General features: G+C 60.6%; 1 protein-coding gene across 12 annotated transcripts; it reads right to left on the reverse strand.

Moving 5' to 3' along the window:
- Window positions 1–2,090: 2,090 nt before the first annotated feature.
- On the reverse strand, window positions 2,091–15,140 carry MIIP (migration and invasion inhibitory protein). 12 transcript variants are annotated; one of them, XM_058304380.2, is made up of 11 exons: window positions 14,073–14,224; window positions 13,741–13,937; window positions 13,184–13,543; window positions 12,696–12,768; window positions 9,628–9,736; window positions 9,496–9,548; window positions 8,604–8,733; window positions 8,368–8,464; window positions 7,504–7,638; window positions 3,988–4,058; window positions 2,091–2,318 (listed from the first exon to the last, which is right to left on the reverse strand). In XM_058304380.2, exons 1-11 carry the CDS (start codon window positions 14,101–14,103, stop codon window positions 2,294–2,296), a joined length of 1,281 nt encoding a protein of 426 aa, XP_058160363.1. In that variant the 5' UTR covers window positions 14,104–14,224; the 3' UTR covers window positions 2,091–2,293. The 12 variants fall into 12 exon arrangements, with proteins under 12 accessions (XP_058160363.1, XP_058160366.1, XP_058160360.1 ...); XM_058304383.2 differs by lacking the exon at window positions 8,368–8,464 and having other exon boundaries at window positions 14,073–14,225; XM_058304373.2 differs by lacking the exons at window positions 2,091–2,318; window positions 14,073–14,224 and adding an exon at window positions 15,070–15,140 and having other exon boundaries at window positions 3,850–4,058.
- Between the last annotated feature and the right edge of the window lie 842 nt (window positions 15,141–15,982).

Raw genomic sequence — 15,982 nt, forward strand, 5'->3', positions numbered from 1 at the left:
CAGATAGAGCATCTGCCTATCATATAGGAGGTCCAGGGTTCAAACCCAGGGCCTCCTGGCCTGTGTGGTGAGCTGGCCCACGTGCAGTGCTGATGAGTGCAAGGAGTAACATGCCATGCAGGGGTGTTCTGCGTAGAGGAGCCCCACGTGCAAGGAATGCATTCTGCAAGAAGAGCCACCCCATGCAGAAAAAGTGCAGGCTGCCCAGGAGTGGGGCCGCACACAAAGAGAGCTGACGCAGCAAGATGACGCAACAAAAAAAGACACAGATTCCCAGTGCCGCTGACAAGAATAGAAGCGGACACAGAAGAACACACAGCGGATGGACATAGTTAATTAAAATTTTTTTTTAAAACTTAAAAAAAAAAGGTAAATGCCCGCTCAACCAAGAACTAGGCCATGGACTTCAGCATCCCCTGTACCTCCTCCCCCTAGGACCGGCCTCTGCGCAGGCAGCACACGGGGCAGTGCCGGGGGCCCAGGCCTGCTCATCAACAAGCCGCCGGGGGACACTGAGAAGACACCGGCACTCCCCGATGCCTGCAGCCCCTGGGTCCTTTGCTGAGCTCGACGGGCAGGGGCCTGCGAGGCGAGCGGCACAGGGAAGCCCCCTGCCCTTCAGGAGGGCCAGCCCAGCAGGGCGAGCAGATCCAAAGGGCACCCGCCACCACCACCCGCCCCTGGCCCGGTCAAGAGGTCTGCGGAGACAAGGGCTGACAGGCAACGTGTGGCCATCACGGCTGGCGGCGGGGGGGGGGGGAGGCCCCAGCAAGTGGCGAGGGGGTGCGCGGCCAGGCCGCGGGAAGGCAGGCCGGGAGCAGGCCTCACCCCGGGGGCTCGGGCAACCCACGCACCCTGCCCTCCCGGAGCGTTCAGAAGGGCAGAGCGGTTCCCAGGGCCCCTGACTCTCTGCCCCCGGCCCTGCGGGCTCGTCGTCCCGCCGGCGGCCCTGCCCCCGCCCCCATCTGGCCAGCCTGTCCAGACCCGCTGGGACCCGCTCCAGCCAGGACGCGGGGGCCGAGCCCGGGGTCAGGCTCTCAGTGGGGACGCTGCCTGGAAATGTCCCCTCCGCCCTCGCCCCCTCCTTCCCGCATTCCAGGCCGAGGCAGTGCTCCCTGGCAAGGCTGGCTTTCCAGCGACGCTGTCTCTCATAAACACTTATGAGACGTCGGGGTGGCCCTAAGCGCCTCGGTAACCGTCTCAGTTAAGCCTCAAACACTCCCCGGGTGGGTCGCACTATAACCTGTTGTGCAGGTGAGGGAGCGGGGCCCCAGGGAGCCGGGCTGACCTGCCTGGTCCGCGCAGCTGACCCCAGCACAAAGCCACACTGCCCGCCCAGACCCCATGTGGCCCCGGGGACGCTCCCGCCCATGGCTCCCTCTCCTGGCGGAGACTCTGGCAGGAGGAGCCGGGGTGGGTGGGGGTGGGGGTGGGAGGAGCCTTTCAGGATTTACTGGGAAGGAGGCACAGCTGGGTCTCTCTCTGGGCTGGGGATCTCCTGGGGGCAGGGGGACCCCCCCACACCAGATTTAAAATCTGGAAACTTCTCCAAGCCCTTCCCGTCTCCTTCTTCACCCCGAGATCTCACAGGTCCCCAGGCCTGGCCGGCAGAGAGCGGTCCCCTGGCCCCGGAGCTGGGGGTGCAGTGCAGCTGGGCCCCCGGGGTGTCCTGCCACAGCAGTGGGCACCGGGGGAGATTCTAGGGGTGTCTGTTACATTTCAGAGACTGTGCTGGGGGCCTTCTGAGGGAGAGAAAAGTCCTGCCACCTCAGCATAGACACAGAGGTCCGAGAGGCCCCAGCTTGGTGCCACACCAAGGAGTCTTCTCAGGGCCCCCTGAGCCAGTCTCTCAGGACCCCAACCCCATGCCACCCCCACTGGCCACAGGCCCGTGGAGCCCGGGGTTCCTCCCCTGACTCCCTGCAGGGCCCAGCGCCTCCCCTCCCTCAGCCCCCGGCGCTGGCCAGGGGAGGCCCTGGTCACCCGCAGCCCCGGCCCCGGCCCCCGCCCTCAGTGCCCTGGGTGCAGTACAGTTCTCACGTAATGCATTTGCTCTTATCAACAGTCCCCCAGAGGAAATAGGAGAGATCTTTACATCAAGTGATTTAATATGCTGCTTCCGATTCCCCGTTATCCGCTGAAGATGGCAAGGGCGAGGAGGAGTGAATTCAGAGAGGGCCACCACCCGCCTAGGGCATCGCTCCATCCTGGCTGGTCTTGTGACACGGGGACCGGAAGAGCAGATGACCATCATGCAGCCTGCACGTCAGCTCATTAGCCCTCATTAGCGCTGTCACCACCGTGCAGAGGAAAGCGAGCTATGGAAAGGTTAAAAGACGTGCCCAGGCGGGTGTTGGTGGAGGGGTGTGTGGGGATTCTCACGCTGTGCACGACAGATAAAGACATGCTGACGGTCACCCAGCCAGGAAGCACAAGCTGGGGGGTCTGAGCCCCCGGCTCGCTGAATGCACACCTTGGACCCTGCTCTGAGATGAGGCTCCCCATATGTTCCAATTTGGGCTGAAAAGGTCAGAGCAAGCCTAGTGCCAAGGCCGGTGCAGGGTAAGAACAGGTGGTGCCTCAAAATGCCATTAATTCCCAGAACGTCCGAAAAGACACGTTGAAGAGACACATGGGAAATCATTCTCTAGGGTTTTCTGGTCCATGCACAGTAGACCTCCTTGAGGTGGGAGAAGGAGAAACCAGTCGAGTGACCACTTAACCCCCCTTCAGGGAGAACCAACCCTCCGTGCCTCGGAGAACGGCCATCGGGAGCCAACTGATGCTTTAGTTCTTTGGGAAACTGGGAAGGTCCCATGGAAGGCAAGGGGGTGATGCTGCCACACGCTCCCCCTCTGCAGGGCCAAGGGGCAGATGTGCTTAGTTTCCAGGATGGAGATTTCACAGCTAGCTGTCCCCAGTCACCCTCCAGGAGCGACACGGCCCTGGGGGACTGGACTGTGCAGCGCAGGGTGCTGAGGTGCTCAGGACGCAACAGCTCGCTCGCCAGGGCCACACTCCCGAGACACCCTTACTTCAGCTCCCAGGGCCTACGGCTCCTTCATCACCCGCTCTAGTCACGGAACATCTTGCATTTTGGCATGCTGGGCACAGAGCCGAGAATGCTTGGTCCCTGCTTCAGGGGCCTTACAGGTGAGGGTGATGAAGGCTGCGATGGGCAGAGGGGGCTGCAGGACCCCAGGCTCAGGGGGCCTTAGCCAGCTTGGTGGGAGCAGGGAAGGCCCCTTGGGGCGCGGACATGTGAGCTGAGGCCCGAGCAGGAGTTTGGTAGAAGAGAGCTTTGGGCAGAGGGAACGGCGGGGATAAAGACAGAGGCCCGCAAGAGCCTGGCACGTTTAAGAACTAGGGAGAAAACACGAGCAGGGCTGGAGCCTGGCCGAGGGCTCTGCTCCGGTTTCCTTCCGGCACCCATCACCGCCAGACACGTGCGGTGTTGACTGGCTTGGCTTTCTCCTACCACAAGCACAGAAGCTCCATGGAGGCAGGTGTCTGTTTCACCCTGTATCTGCAAAGCCTAGTACAGGGCCTGGCAAACAATAGGAGCTCCATGTATGTGTGCCGAACAAACAAACAAATGAATGAATGAATGAATGAATGGTGGAGGTGGTACAAGCCACGCCAAGGAGCTGGCGCTATCTGGAGCATCCACAGCACACACATCCCTGCTGAGGCATCAGCGAGGCACGGGATCCGCTCTCGGGCAAGTGGAACTGCTAGTGAAGGACAAGGTGTGGCATCCCTGGACCCACCAGCGGGCTGGGGTCTCTCCTGAAAAACGCTCAGTCGGAGCCCGCTAGCATTCCCAAATGACTAACACGAGACAGCGACTTCGGAAGGAGTGATCCTGCTTTTTACCTTGGGCATTTATGCCATAAACTTGGGGGGAAGGGCCCCAAAAAAGGACAGTTTTATTTTGCAAGATGGGGAGGAGGCATGTGAGGGGTGCAGAGGTCGAGGGCCACCCACCAGGCTCCTGAGGTTTCGAGAAATCCGTGGCTGCCCAGCAAGAAACCAGGTGAGAGGAAACAAGCCAAGTCCTGAAATACAACCATTGTGAGAAAACAGACGATGCTACATTCTAGCAATAAAACCATCTTGTGGAGTTTAATTTCTAGTGGGCGAGAGGCATGAAGCAATTAACTTCACAACTAGTGATTTACTCTGTAAGGGCTGGGAAGAAGGGCAGGGAGGTAAAGCAGGTCATAGGAGAGGGGGAGTGTTGGAGGGGTCTGGGGGTGGTCAGGGAAGGCTTCCTGGAAGGAGAGACAAGCCCAGACATGGAAGGTGCATGGGAGATGGATGGGGAGGAAGGAGTGGGGCAAGAGGGACTTCCCAGGCCACCCTGGGTTACAGGGAGTGAAGGACCAGGCAGACTAGGACCCACCAGGGGACAGTGGAGACAGAGTCGGGGACAGGCTGGGCAGGTGGAAACGGGAGACGTGGAGCTCTGCTGGGGCTTCTGGGCCTGGACCTGCACTCACTCTGAAGAACCCGAGTCTCATCACCTGGGGGCTCCTAGGCTCGAAGCAGTCAGGCCAGCAGCAGAGAGGAGGTCGGGGCAGTCTTCGCCCCACCCCCGCCGATGGTTCCAGATGGCCCCAGGGAGGCCACCATGAAGTGCAAGGGCAGGGGCGGCAGGGCACAGAGGTCAGTAAACAGACCACGACGTCTTACACCAAGGCCCTTACTCTTTCACCCATCCCACGACACAAACGATGGCGCATTTCAACATCTCTGAAATCAGGATTATCTTACAGTCAGCAGAGTGTCTGCTTTACCAGCAGCAATTCTGTGCACATAAAACAATGGTGAGTCTTTCGATGGTGTCATAGGTTTGATGAAACACAGTGTTCAGAAACGTTTTGCTGTGGTTTATTGCACATGGAACTGACTGGAAGCTAACAGGCTGGAAGCCTTCTTTCAAAACAATGGTTTTTCCAGAGAAACCTCTGGCTCCAACCACCAAATGGTGCCAGCATGTCAGCCTAGATTTCTATGGGGGAGAGAAAAATATTTCTATCTTGTTTGAGCTGTTGTAATTTGGGTCTCTGTTACACACAACTGAAACCTATAGACCTCAGCTCTGCAAATTCTGCAATATTTGTCTGACTGAACAATTTCCAGATCCTCTCCCCAAATAATTTTTTTAAAGGCTTATTTTTATTTATCCTCTCGCCTCATTGTTTGTGCTGACTGCTCTCTGTGTCCACTCACTGTGGCTCTCTATGTCTGCCTATCTTCTCTTTAGGAGGCACCAGGAACCGAACCTCAGATATCCCATGTGGGAGAGAGGTGCTCAATCACTTGAGCCACCTCTGCTACCTGCTTTGTTGCATCTCTCATTGTGTTTCCTCTGTGACTCCTTGTTGCATCAGCTCATTGCGCCAGCACATCACTTTGTCTGTCTTCTCCAGGAGGCACCAGAACCGATCCCGGGACCTCCCATCTTGTAGGCTGGAGCTCAATCACTTGAGCCACATCTGCTTCCCCCAAATAATTTCAAATAAAACCACTGACTCCCACAGGCTGTCCGACTTAAAATTACCCGTGGAAGAGTCTGCTACCCAAGGTTCTAGAATCATGGGTTTGAAAAGCCCTGACCTGCTCCCAGGTTGCCCCCCACCTTCACACGCACAGTTTGGATCACACAAACATTTTGAACATGAAACCCGTGAAAGCCAGGTGGACCCAGGCCCCCACCCTCACCGCCACCGCACCTGCCAGGCCAGCGAGGCGTGTGAAGTTGGAACTCCAGGTAAAGAGAGGGGTGGTTTCAGCCAAGGAGCTGCACCACTCATTGTGTTATTAAAGGCCTCTCCTGGCCCAGGGCCTGGGCGCTTCGTGTCTCAGCCCTTCACGGATCAAGCTGGTGAGGCCCAACTTGCAAGTCAGGCCTGGGGTCAGCAGCGCTCACCCAACATTCCACACGCACCCCCATGTCGCGAGCCCCGTCTGTTGGGGCGGGGGGGTGTCTGTTTGGCAGTTCTAGCCAACGAACTCTGAGCACAAGTGACCCATGTGCCACTCCCCGGCTGACGCAACCAGAAGGGCTCCACGCGGTGGGGCATCGTGGGCCTGGCTCCCTGAGGGACCATGTCAAGCAGAGGTTCCCCGAGGCCCGACAGACACGCGTGCACAAACCAGCAAGAAATAAGCCTTGACGGGAACCCACTGAGCTGGGGGGGTTAATTTGTTACTGCAGCCTAACCCAGCTGATCCTGTCTAATATACGTGGAACGGCCCACGGGAAGAGAAAGGCTTCCATAACCCTCACTGGCTCTGGGCTCAGGAGACCGCAGCCCCAGTGCCACCCCTCTAAGCTGGCAACCCTCGAGGAGGCACGTGCCCCTGCTGGGCTCCAGCTTCCCCTTGATTCCACGTCTGTCCTACAAAAACAGCAGTTTCTTATTGTGCAACCTAATACAGTCAAGGGAGGGGAGGCGGCCAGGGTGCTGCTTGCTAACCCAGGAGGAGGTCTGGGCTCTCCCACCCTTGCCCCCAACTCACTGACCGGTCCTGTTTCCCCATCTGTTCCTACAGAGGCTCGGGGTCACCCATGGCTTCTAGGGCCAGGCCGGAGAGGGGTGTGGAGGCCAGGGACTTGAGAGGCCCTCGATCACTGGGCCCAGTTCTGGGGACCAAGAAGGAAAGGGCTCATTCGGCCCCTTGCGCCCAGAGCCTCAGCTTCATCCCCAGGGTCAGCCCCAGGTCCCTGAGCCCCTCCCCAGAATGGCACGGCTTTTTAACCCCGACCTTGACCCGGGCCTGTCTCAAGGACCCCCAGAGGTGGGGAGCTCTTCAAAGAGTCTGGCCCAGGGGGCTGGAGCCACAAGCCCAGCGCAGGTGAGAAGTGTCCTTCCCCAGGTGAGGGGAGGGTGGCTTCCCGAGAGGGCAGGTGCACTCACAGGCCAGGCCAGCACTCCCGGGAGTCAGAGCCACCACGAGCACCGAGCTTTATTCACAAACATGCCCCAGAACCTCCCCGCACACATGCCTCCTCCCCGGAGCCCCCTTTCCAGGAGCGGGGGGCCTAAGTCTACCTCCAGCTGCGACTGGGCAGGGCCTTTCCCCTCTGCGCTCCCCCTGCCCGGACAGGAGGGTCCGAGAGGCTCAGGGACACTGTCCTCCTCCCAGGGGCTGCTCCTCAGGGCTTCGCTGCAGCGGGGCCCAGGGCCAGGGAACCTGGGACTTTGACCACGTGGCGCTGGGGCGCGGGGCCCGTGGTGGCAGGGCCTGGATGGTGAATGGGGGGCGGGTGATTGTCAGAACCCCAGTCCCAGCCCCTCGTCCCTCCTGAACCTCAGAACCAGGGGGACCCTCCTGGAGGGGTGGCTCATGTAAGACAGGCCCAGCACAGGGAAGACGCCTGGGCCTGGACCCCCACCCCGACCCCACCTCCGAGGGGACCCTGCGGGCCCCAGGCCTGCTCCCAGGGGCCTGTCCCTCCCCAGCACCCGGGCTGCGACACGGCCTGCATCCTACCAGGCGGGAAGGGCTGGTGGCTGACAGCTTCTGGTACTGAGCCTCGGAGGTGACGGAGGACCAGAGGTCCAGGCTCCTGGGGGCCGTGCACTTCTCCGGCTTTGGCGGGATGATGTCCCAGCCCAGCAGGCAGTGCTGTGGAGAGCGAGGGGTTAACCAGGCCCGGGGCAGAGGCTGTCTCCACCCCCCAGAGGGGGCTGCCAGGGAGGGGCCGAGCCTCTCCCCCTGCCGGGTGGGGGGAACCCCCCCGGGCAGCCCTGTCTCCCACAAGCTCCCCCAGGCCTCCCCTATCCTGACCCTGCTGGCCCACGTATCTGGGGACCCCAAGGCCCGAGATGGGAGGGGAAGAGGCTAACTGAGCGGGATCCCCTTCAGCTGGGCCCGGCCCAAGCCCCTGACCTGCATTGAGCCCTCAGGGCCAGCCACCTACAGACGGGCAAACTGCCCCTCCTCTGCACCCCTTCCCCTGCCCTGGGCCCCACCCTCCTCAGGACCCACAGGTAAGGAAGTGCCCTGGGCTCTCCCACCCACCACCGGGCTGACCCTGGACAAGGTCTTCCCACCTCTGCCTCCCGCACAGCTGGGCCAGGGAGCCAGGGAGCCGAGGGGCTCAGGAGAGGCGTCCCGCGGCCTGTGCTGTGCAGAAGGGATCCACAAACCTCCGGTGCTACGACGGCGTGCAGGCACCCACTAACCTGCAGGCGCCCCACCTGCCCGGGGAACAAGCAGAGCCTGGAGCTCCTGACACCTGCTGCCCACCCTCCCCGAGCCCAGGCCCGCTGTGCGGCCTTGGGACAGCCCTTGGCCCTTTCTGGGCCTTGGAGTCCAGCTGGGGACCCGGGTCACCCCCAGGCGCTGGCTCACCCGGGGCAAGGCCAGCGTGTCCGAGGCGTCGAAGCTCTTCCGCCGGTGGATGCGGTGGCGGTGCGGGGGCTCCAGGACTGACAGGGGCATGGTCACCCTGGGCAGGGGGTGCAGCGGGGGCCAATGCAGGCGTCTCAGATGGGCAGGGGCCACTAGCGCTCCCCCAGCTCGGGTTCTGCCCTACCTGTGGCTGCCCTCCCACCCCGTCCAGCGCCCCACCTGCTCTGGCCGCTCACCTGACCTGGGCTGGCCCTGCCAGGGCCTTGGGGCCCCGCTGGTCCCGCAGGGTCCCGCAGAGGCGGCAGGGGGTGCCGGGATCCGCAGGCACCAGAAACAGGCGCCGGCTGACGCGGTAGCAGTACACACCTGTGAGGCCCATGAGACGTGGAGCCCTGACCCGGGGCCCAGGTCCCCGGGACCCTGAGGCCACGCCCCACTGCCAGGCCCACAGCAGCACACCCCAAGAGCTGCCCTCACAGGCATGTACACATGTGCACACGCAGGGCACACACGGAGTCACACACGAAGGCATGCACACACGTTTGCCCACACAAACCCCAGGCACATGGGCATCTTCACGTGAATGAGTGTCACACGCACAACCACAAAGCGCATTCTTACACAGTCACACGTGCACACACATTTGTCACAAGCACACATGTGCATTCGCGTAAGAGCACAGCCTTCCCCACACACATATGCACACAGGCCCACAATCAGCACTGCACACCCAAGCCCAGAGCATAGACTCGGGTGCTCCTGTGACTGAGCTGACACCCACCTGCACAGGTGAGGTGCAGAGGGAAGGAGGGGAAGGAGTTGGAGGAAGGAGTGGCAGAGAAAACAAGGGGGGCACACAGGTGACAGTCAGCTGGGGAAGTTAAGCCCCGGCCCCTTTCACGCACCCCCTTCCCTCACGGGACTCAGGGCCCCAGCCAGCACTGAGGGTTCCTGGGAAGGGGCTGGAGTAGGTCCCACAGGCCGGGCCTCAGCTGCTCCCCACCCTGTCCAGACTCCAGGCCGCCCTCCTCGAGCACCCAGCACTCCAGCAGCGCCCCAGGTCCCCAGGCCCTCGGCTGGGGCTACTCTGGAGAAGAGGGGCCGTGGGGCTCAGGGCCGGGTACTCACATTCGTGGTCGCCCTCCACGTCGCTGCTCTCCTGCTGGTCAGTGAGCTGCCATCTGGGAAGGCGACAGGGGTGAGCAGGCCGGGGCGGGGGAGGCCCAGCTGCCCTCGCCATCCCCGCCCGTGCCTGCTCACTCGGGGCCGCTGGAAACACATTCCTCCTTGTTGGCTTCCCGAAACCTCTGCAGCTTCGAGAAGAAGGCCTCGGGCTTGCTGGCGAGGCGAGAGCTGCTGTCCAGAGACCCTGAAGGGGGCAGAGCACCAGGGAGCTGATGGGCGGGGTGGGGGCTGCTCTGTGGCCTCTGGTCAAGGCTCGGGGCTCCCTCCATGCCTCGTAGTGGCCTGGAGAGGACCCTCCACTCATTGACAGCTGGTGGTGTTTCCAATCCCTCTATCCCAACTCACAGTTGATGGTCCATTCAAAAAAATAATTACAGAGCCCCTTCTACATGCCAGGCACGGTCTTACATGCTGGGGAAGCAGCAGCGAGCTAGAAAGACCAAAGCCCTGCCCTCATGAGGCCTACATTCCAACACGGTGGAGACAGAAGAACTAGTCAGCAAAGAAACCCAGGGCAGGGTGAGGGAGTGGAGAAAGGTGGGGAAGGGGTGCTGTTTTATACACGGTGGTCAGGTTCGGGTTGAGGAGGTGACACCCGAGCAGAGACCCAGTGGAGGGACCCCATGGCAGGAAGGACAATGCAGCGAGCAGAGAACGTGCAAAGGCCCCGGGGCAGGCACGTGCTTGGTATTCTTGAAGAAAAGCAAGGAGAGGAGAGTGGCTTAAGGAGAGGGCGGGTGATGGTGATGAGGCTGGGGTGGCCGTCCAGGGTTCTGGGCTGAGTTGTCGCAGTCAGGTGAGCATCTGTCTCGCAGGCTTCCTCCTCTACCGGCTGGTTGGCGAGGGGAAACAGGGGCACCCTTAGGGGTCACTGCAGGCATCTAGGGGAGAACTAGTTGGATTCTAGAAATATTCTAAAAGTAGGACTGAGAGGATTTGCTAATGGACTAGATGAGGAATATATGAAAAGGAGATGAACCAAGGTCAATCTCAAGGTTATGCTGGTCCCATCTGGTACCTGGAGATGCCATTTACTGAGGTAGGAGACACTGTGGGAGGAGCAAGAGCCTGGAAATGAGGACCGTGATTCTGGACGTGAGAGGGTATGAGACACCTAACGGCTGAGGAGGTCCCACAGGCCGGGCCTCAGCTGCTCCCCACCCACACACACAAGCCTGGAATTCAGAGGGGAGGCGTGAGCCAGGGAAAGTACGGGGCCATGCAGGGTGCAGTCAGCAGCCACAGCATGGGTGGGAAAATGGAGGGAGGGCAGCAGAGGACAGTGAGCGGCTGATCTGGGGGCTTCCAGTGGGGGGGGCAGGTAAGGGAGGGGATCAAGCAGAGGAGCCTGGAGGGAGCATCCAGCGAGATGGAGGAGAACCAGGAAATGTCCAGCCCTGCAAGTCAAGGCAAGAGTTTCCAGGAGGGAGTGGCCCCCGTGCCCCACGCAGCTCACGGGCCAAGTGAGAGGCAGCCTGAGAACTGAGCCTGGGAATTAGCAAGGTGAAGGCCAGGGTTGGGGCTACGGCTGCTTTACTAAGAAAACGGGAAAGGGATGGGTGGCAGTGGGTGCAGGCAGCCCTTCTGAGGGGTTCTGTTCTGAAGAAATGCAGAGGAAATGGGCAGTAACTAGAAGCAAACATCGAGCACAGAGGAATTTCCCACGAGCTTCACCCCTTACTAGCTGAGGCTTTGGTGAAGTTTTGCAGCCTCAGCCTCAGGCTTCCCATCTGTGAATGGGGAGGACAGTGCCTCCCAGTTAGGCTTACTGGGAAGAGCAAACGAGGAAACAGGAGTGAAGGAGAGGAGACATCTAGAACAGTGCCCAGCACACACTAAGCCCTGGATAAAATCAGTTCCTACTAATATTCTAGCACATTCCATGCTGATGCAGTGTCCCAGGGGCAAGGGGCAGATGCAGGAAAGGGAGAGAATTACAGAAAGAAACCCGCCAGGGCCCAGGCGGGATGGGGCTGGAGCACAAGTGCAGGACCAGGCCTCAAAGGAGAGCCTGGACAGTTCCCCTTGGGAAGGAGAGAGGGCAAAAGCGGGGACACGGGGCAGGCAGGGGGTGGCTGCCTCCATTTCCCAGAAATAGGAAGCAGGGCTATGAGGAGGTCCTCAGGGGCAGGCCTGTCACCACCACCACAGGGTTCCAGGAACCCCGCAGAGCACCTGGCTCACCTCCTTTTGGCCAATGACTCAACCGCTCTGTGCCCCAGTTTCCCCCTTTGTAGAATGAAGATCCAAATGGCACCAACCCCTCAAGGCTGTTGGTGTTTATCAAGGACCTACTACGTGTCAGATACTGTCCTAGACTCAGGCTCGGGGAACATGGCAACAAAAACACCACCAGGTTCCTACCCTTAAGAAGTTTATATTCCACTGAAGGAGTCGGGCAAGAAGCAAGCAAATTCCCAAGGGCGGTAAGAACAATCTAACTAGACGATAGACGCAGGGCGCAGCAGCCTGGGTATCCAGTACACGGAGGGCCCGTCATCTGAGCTAGCTCTCAGTGACCAGGGGGAATTGTGCGGCCCTGGGGGAGCACATCCGAGGCGAGGGGAACAGCCAGTGTGGAGTCCCTGAGGTGGCCACGAGCTCGGCAGGTTCAAGGACCAGGCAGGAGCCCTCACGAGGTGGCGTCACCGGGCAGGCCGGGGCCAGGTCACACTCCCAAGCCCAGGTGAGGATTTTGGACTTGAGGCTAAGTGTGGGAGTGGCAGGATCTGCTGCACAGGTGTAAGGCTGCTGTGGCTGCTGTGTTCAACCTGGGCAGCGATGGGGCAAGAGGGGCCCCAGGGAGAGGAGTCAGGGAGAACTCTGGGGCTTCTCAGTGGGGAGCAAGATGTAAAGAAGTGATACGTGTACAGGGCTGTGCATGGGCTGACCCGTAACAAGTGCTCAAAAATGTGGTGGCTCCGACTCCATTCATTCATTCATTCATTCATTCCCTAGTCACTCAACAAATGTTCAGTAACACCACCTCCATGTCTGCCACTGTGGCAGGGTCTAGGAGAACAGGTCTGATTCTGAATGGCCCACAGAGAGAAACAGCCGCAGCCTGGGGGGGCTCAGGCAGGTCCACAGGCCGGCCCAGGCCCCTCCCCCCACCCTCGGGAGTACCAGGGGGCTGCCCATACCTGCAGTCCAGTCGTAGTCCAGGTACCAGCTGTTCTTGGCCTCTGCAGACTCCTTGCTGAACATCGATTCAGGCTGAGGAGGGCAGCAAAGAGGGGCAAGGGCTAGGACAGCAGGTCCAGCCCGAAGGAGGCCCCACCTTGGGGGAAGGAAAGGGGCTACGTCTCCACTTATACTCTGACATGCGCCCCGGGGTACAGGGGCTGGAGCACAGAGTTTCGCTCCCCTCTATATGTGACGTGGAACAAATCTGGGCTCTGAACCTCAGTCTTTCCATCTGTAAAAACAGGCTTGTCACCTTCTTCCCAAAGTGCTGTCAGAGAAACTAAGAGCTACACTTATTAAGCACCTAAGCTGGGCGGCATGGCTCATGGAATCTCCTGGAAGCCTCTCACTCTGCAAGGAAGGCTGCCCATGAGCTTATTTGTCAGATGAAGACACTGAGGTTCGAGGAAGCTCCCATCAATGGATGCCCTGTTCCCCCAGTTACCTTGCACATCTTGCTTTCTCGAGGTGCCAAGATGGACCCCTGGGCCTGTGCTTCCCGGGGCCTCAGGCTGTCGGGACCTGCTGAAAGCTCTGGGTCATTCAAGCTCGAGGTGACGGGAGCCGAGTGGGGCCTTAGTCGATGCAGGGACTCCCAGGGGTGGCACTTGGGAAGTGGGAGCGAAACCACCCCGGAGCTGGCCCTCCCGGGCCAGGCCACATCACAGGAATCCTCTCGGTGGGCAACCAGTGGGGCCGGCACGTGGCACTCGCGCTGTGGGCAGGAGGCTCTTGGGGCCGTAGAGGCGGTCTCTTGGGATGCCGGGGTTGCTGTGCTGGGGCTGCTGCTGGAGTCCAGGCTGGACTGGAGGACAGGGGCGGAGTCACCTACCCAGGTGGCCTCGCCAGGCGCCAAGGCCAGGTCGTCCTGCCCACCTCTGCCTCCACGGTGTCTGGGCCAGCCCCTCCCCTCGCTGAACCAGATGGCCTGGTGGCCTAGATCTGGTCTGCAGGTTAGGCAGCCCCTTCCCCGCGCCCGGGGGCGCCCCCAGCGGCTCCCACCTCCAAGGATGCCTCTGTCACAGAGCGCCGCACGGCGTCCTGCCCAACCCACAGCCGCCTCAGGAGCTCCAGGTTGAGCTGCCGCAGCTGCTCCAGGTCCTCGGCCTCCACCATCTCGGGCGTGTCGTCTGGCTTCCCACGGGGGCTGTCGCCTGGCCCTTGGGCCCAGGAATGGTTTCCCCACCCAGCTCGTCCACCTGAAGTCAAGACAGCAGGGCACAGGGGTGAGGAGGGGCCCTCTGGCTACTCCCTAACTGTGAAGTCGCAGGCAAGTGAGCCAGCCTCCATGGGCCTCCATCTGCTCATCTGCCAAACAGAAATGAGGGGTCTACCTCGGAAGGTCGTGGAAGGACTAAACACCATCGTACGCGTTAAACTGCCAGCGTGCAGTCAATAAATGTCTAAATCACGAGAGAAAACTGGTCAGGAGTTTCCTTTCCTGCCAAAAGAGAGTATGCTCCGCTAACAATCTTAACCCTGGAAATACAGCAGCTTAACTTAGAGATTGCAATTAGTACCAGCCTGCAAATATAAAGCATTATAATTTTTGAATCCAGCACAGATAAGGCTTTGAGGGAACTCTTCCCTCCTTCCTGCCTGCCTTTCCTTCTTTCATTACTTTTTACAGAAGTCACATAGCTAGTAAGTGGCAAAGCCAGCATTTGAATCCAAATCTGGCTCCAGGGTCCAGGAGCACACCAGCCTTCTCCTGGCAGTGGGGGGAGGGACCAGGGACGCCTCTTCCTTCTTCTACTAGTCCTTGGCCGCCCAGGGATCCAGGCTCAGAGACACACCGCTCTGGGAAAGGGATTTCTGCAGGCTGGGGAAAGGGTTTCCCACTTCTCTCAGAACCCCAGGCCCAAAACGCACCTCAGAAGCCCTGCCCTGTTCCCAGCCCTCCAGCCCACACTCAGGGCCCAGAGCAGAGGCGTCGGGCTACACTGGAGCCCCCCTACACGTGCCCCCGCAGGGAGGGGGAGGGCGGTGGAGGTGCGAACACGGGGACAGCCACCCGACCCGCAGACGGCGAGCGCAGGCCTCTACCCTTGACGCCCGAGCGACTCTAGGCCATGCCCGGATAGACCGAGGGTCTCCGTTTCGCCCGGCGTGGGAAGGACCCGCACTGCCCTCCTCCCGGCTCCACCGCGCTCAGGACAACCAAATGCCGCTCACACGCCCCGCAAGGGGAGGGAGGGAGAATAAGAGGCAGGCCCGGGAGAGACCTCCCCTCCCCAGTGCGCCCGACTCCTCCGCGGGGCGTGGGGCGCAGGGCCGGGGCCGAGGCGAGGGCCCCTCCCCAGCCCGCAGCCCCGCCGCTCCCGCACTCACCGCCCGCAGCCCCCGCCCCGCGCCGCGCGCCTCCGCTGCTTCGCCCCGCCCCCGTGCGGGCCGGTGGGGGCGGGGCCTCGCGCCGCGGTCCTGATTGGCCAGATACGGGGCGGGGCCGGTCGCTCCGGGAAGCGTTACTCCAGGTTGCGAAGCGGCGGTTTAAGCCTCGGGGCGGGGCTAACAGCGGGGCTTAACAGCCGATTGGTCAGCTTCCGAGGTCGGGAACGGACGGTTGAGTTTCCGGAATGGGGCGGGACCCCAGAGGGCGGGCTCCGATTGGTCAGGCGCGGGCCGACGGCTACGCCGCGTTCCACGGCGCGTGTTTTGGAAGCTGGCGCGGCGCTGCGGGGCGGGCTCGGTCGGTTATGGCTGGCGACTCGTCCTTTCATTCGTCCTTGCAAGTATTTATCGAGTGCCTGCTGTGGCCGCCCGTGCGTTTACTCTAAGCAGATACCGTTTGGGCGACTTTGTCAGGAGGCGCTGGGAGGCCGAGAAGAATCTAGAAGGGTCCCTACTTAGGGCGGGACAAGAACATGAATAGCTGTAATCCCGGCTGGAAAACACCAACAGAATTGCAGAACCTGCCTAATATACAATATAAAGGAAAAAACAACATAGGGAAATAGATGTGAGAATCTACTGGAGAATGTTGGTGTGTGTGTGGGGGGCCTGTTAATTTAAGTCTGAATAGGGGAGAATCATTGCCACAGGCAACACCTGTGACTTGGGACTCCATGTTCTGGCAAGAACAGTGTTGAGATGGCCCCCTGCAACTTGGACCTGATGATGGCCGGGTGTAGGTGCCAGCGTTTTCTTGGCATAGGACTGTGGGAAGGAGTCAGAAGGTGCAGGGTGGTAGTGTTGCCAGATTTTCTCTAGGTTCTTGGCTAAGCTACAAGAAATGAATTTCAAG

Source organism: Dasypus novemcinctus, chromosome 9, assembly GCF_030445035.2.
Source record: "Dasypus novemcinctus isolate mDasNov1 chromosome 9, mDasNov1.1.hap2, whole genome shotgun sequence".
Taxonomy (NCBI): domain Eukaryota; kingdom Metazoa; phylum Chordata; class Mammalia; order Cingulata; family Dasypodidae; genus Dasypus; species Dasypus novemcinctus.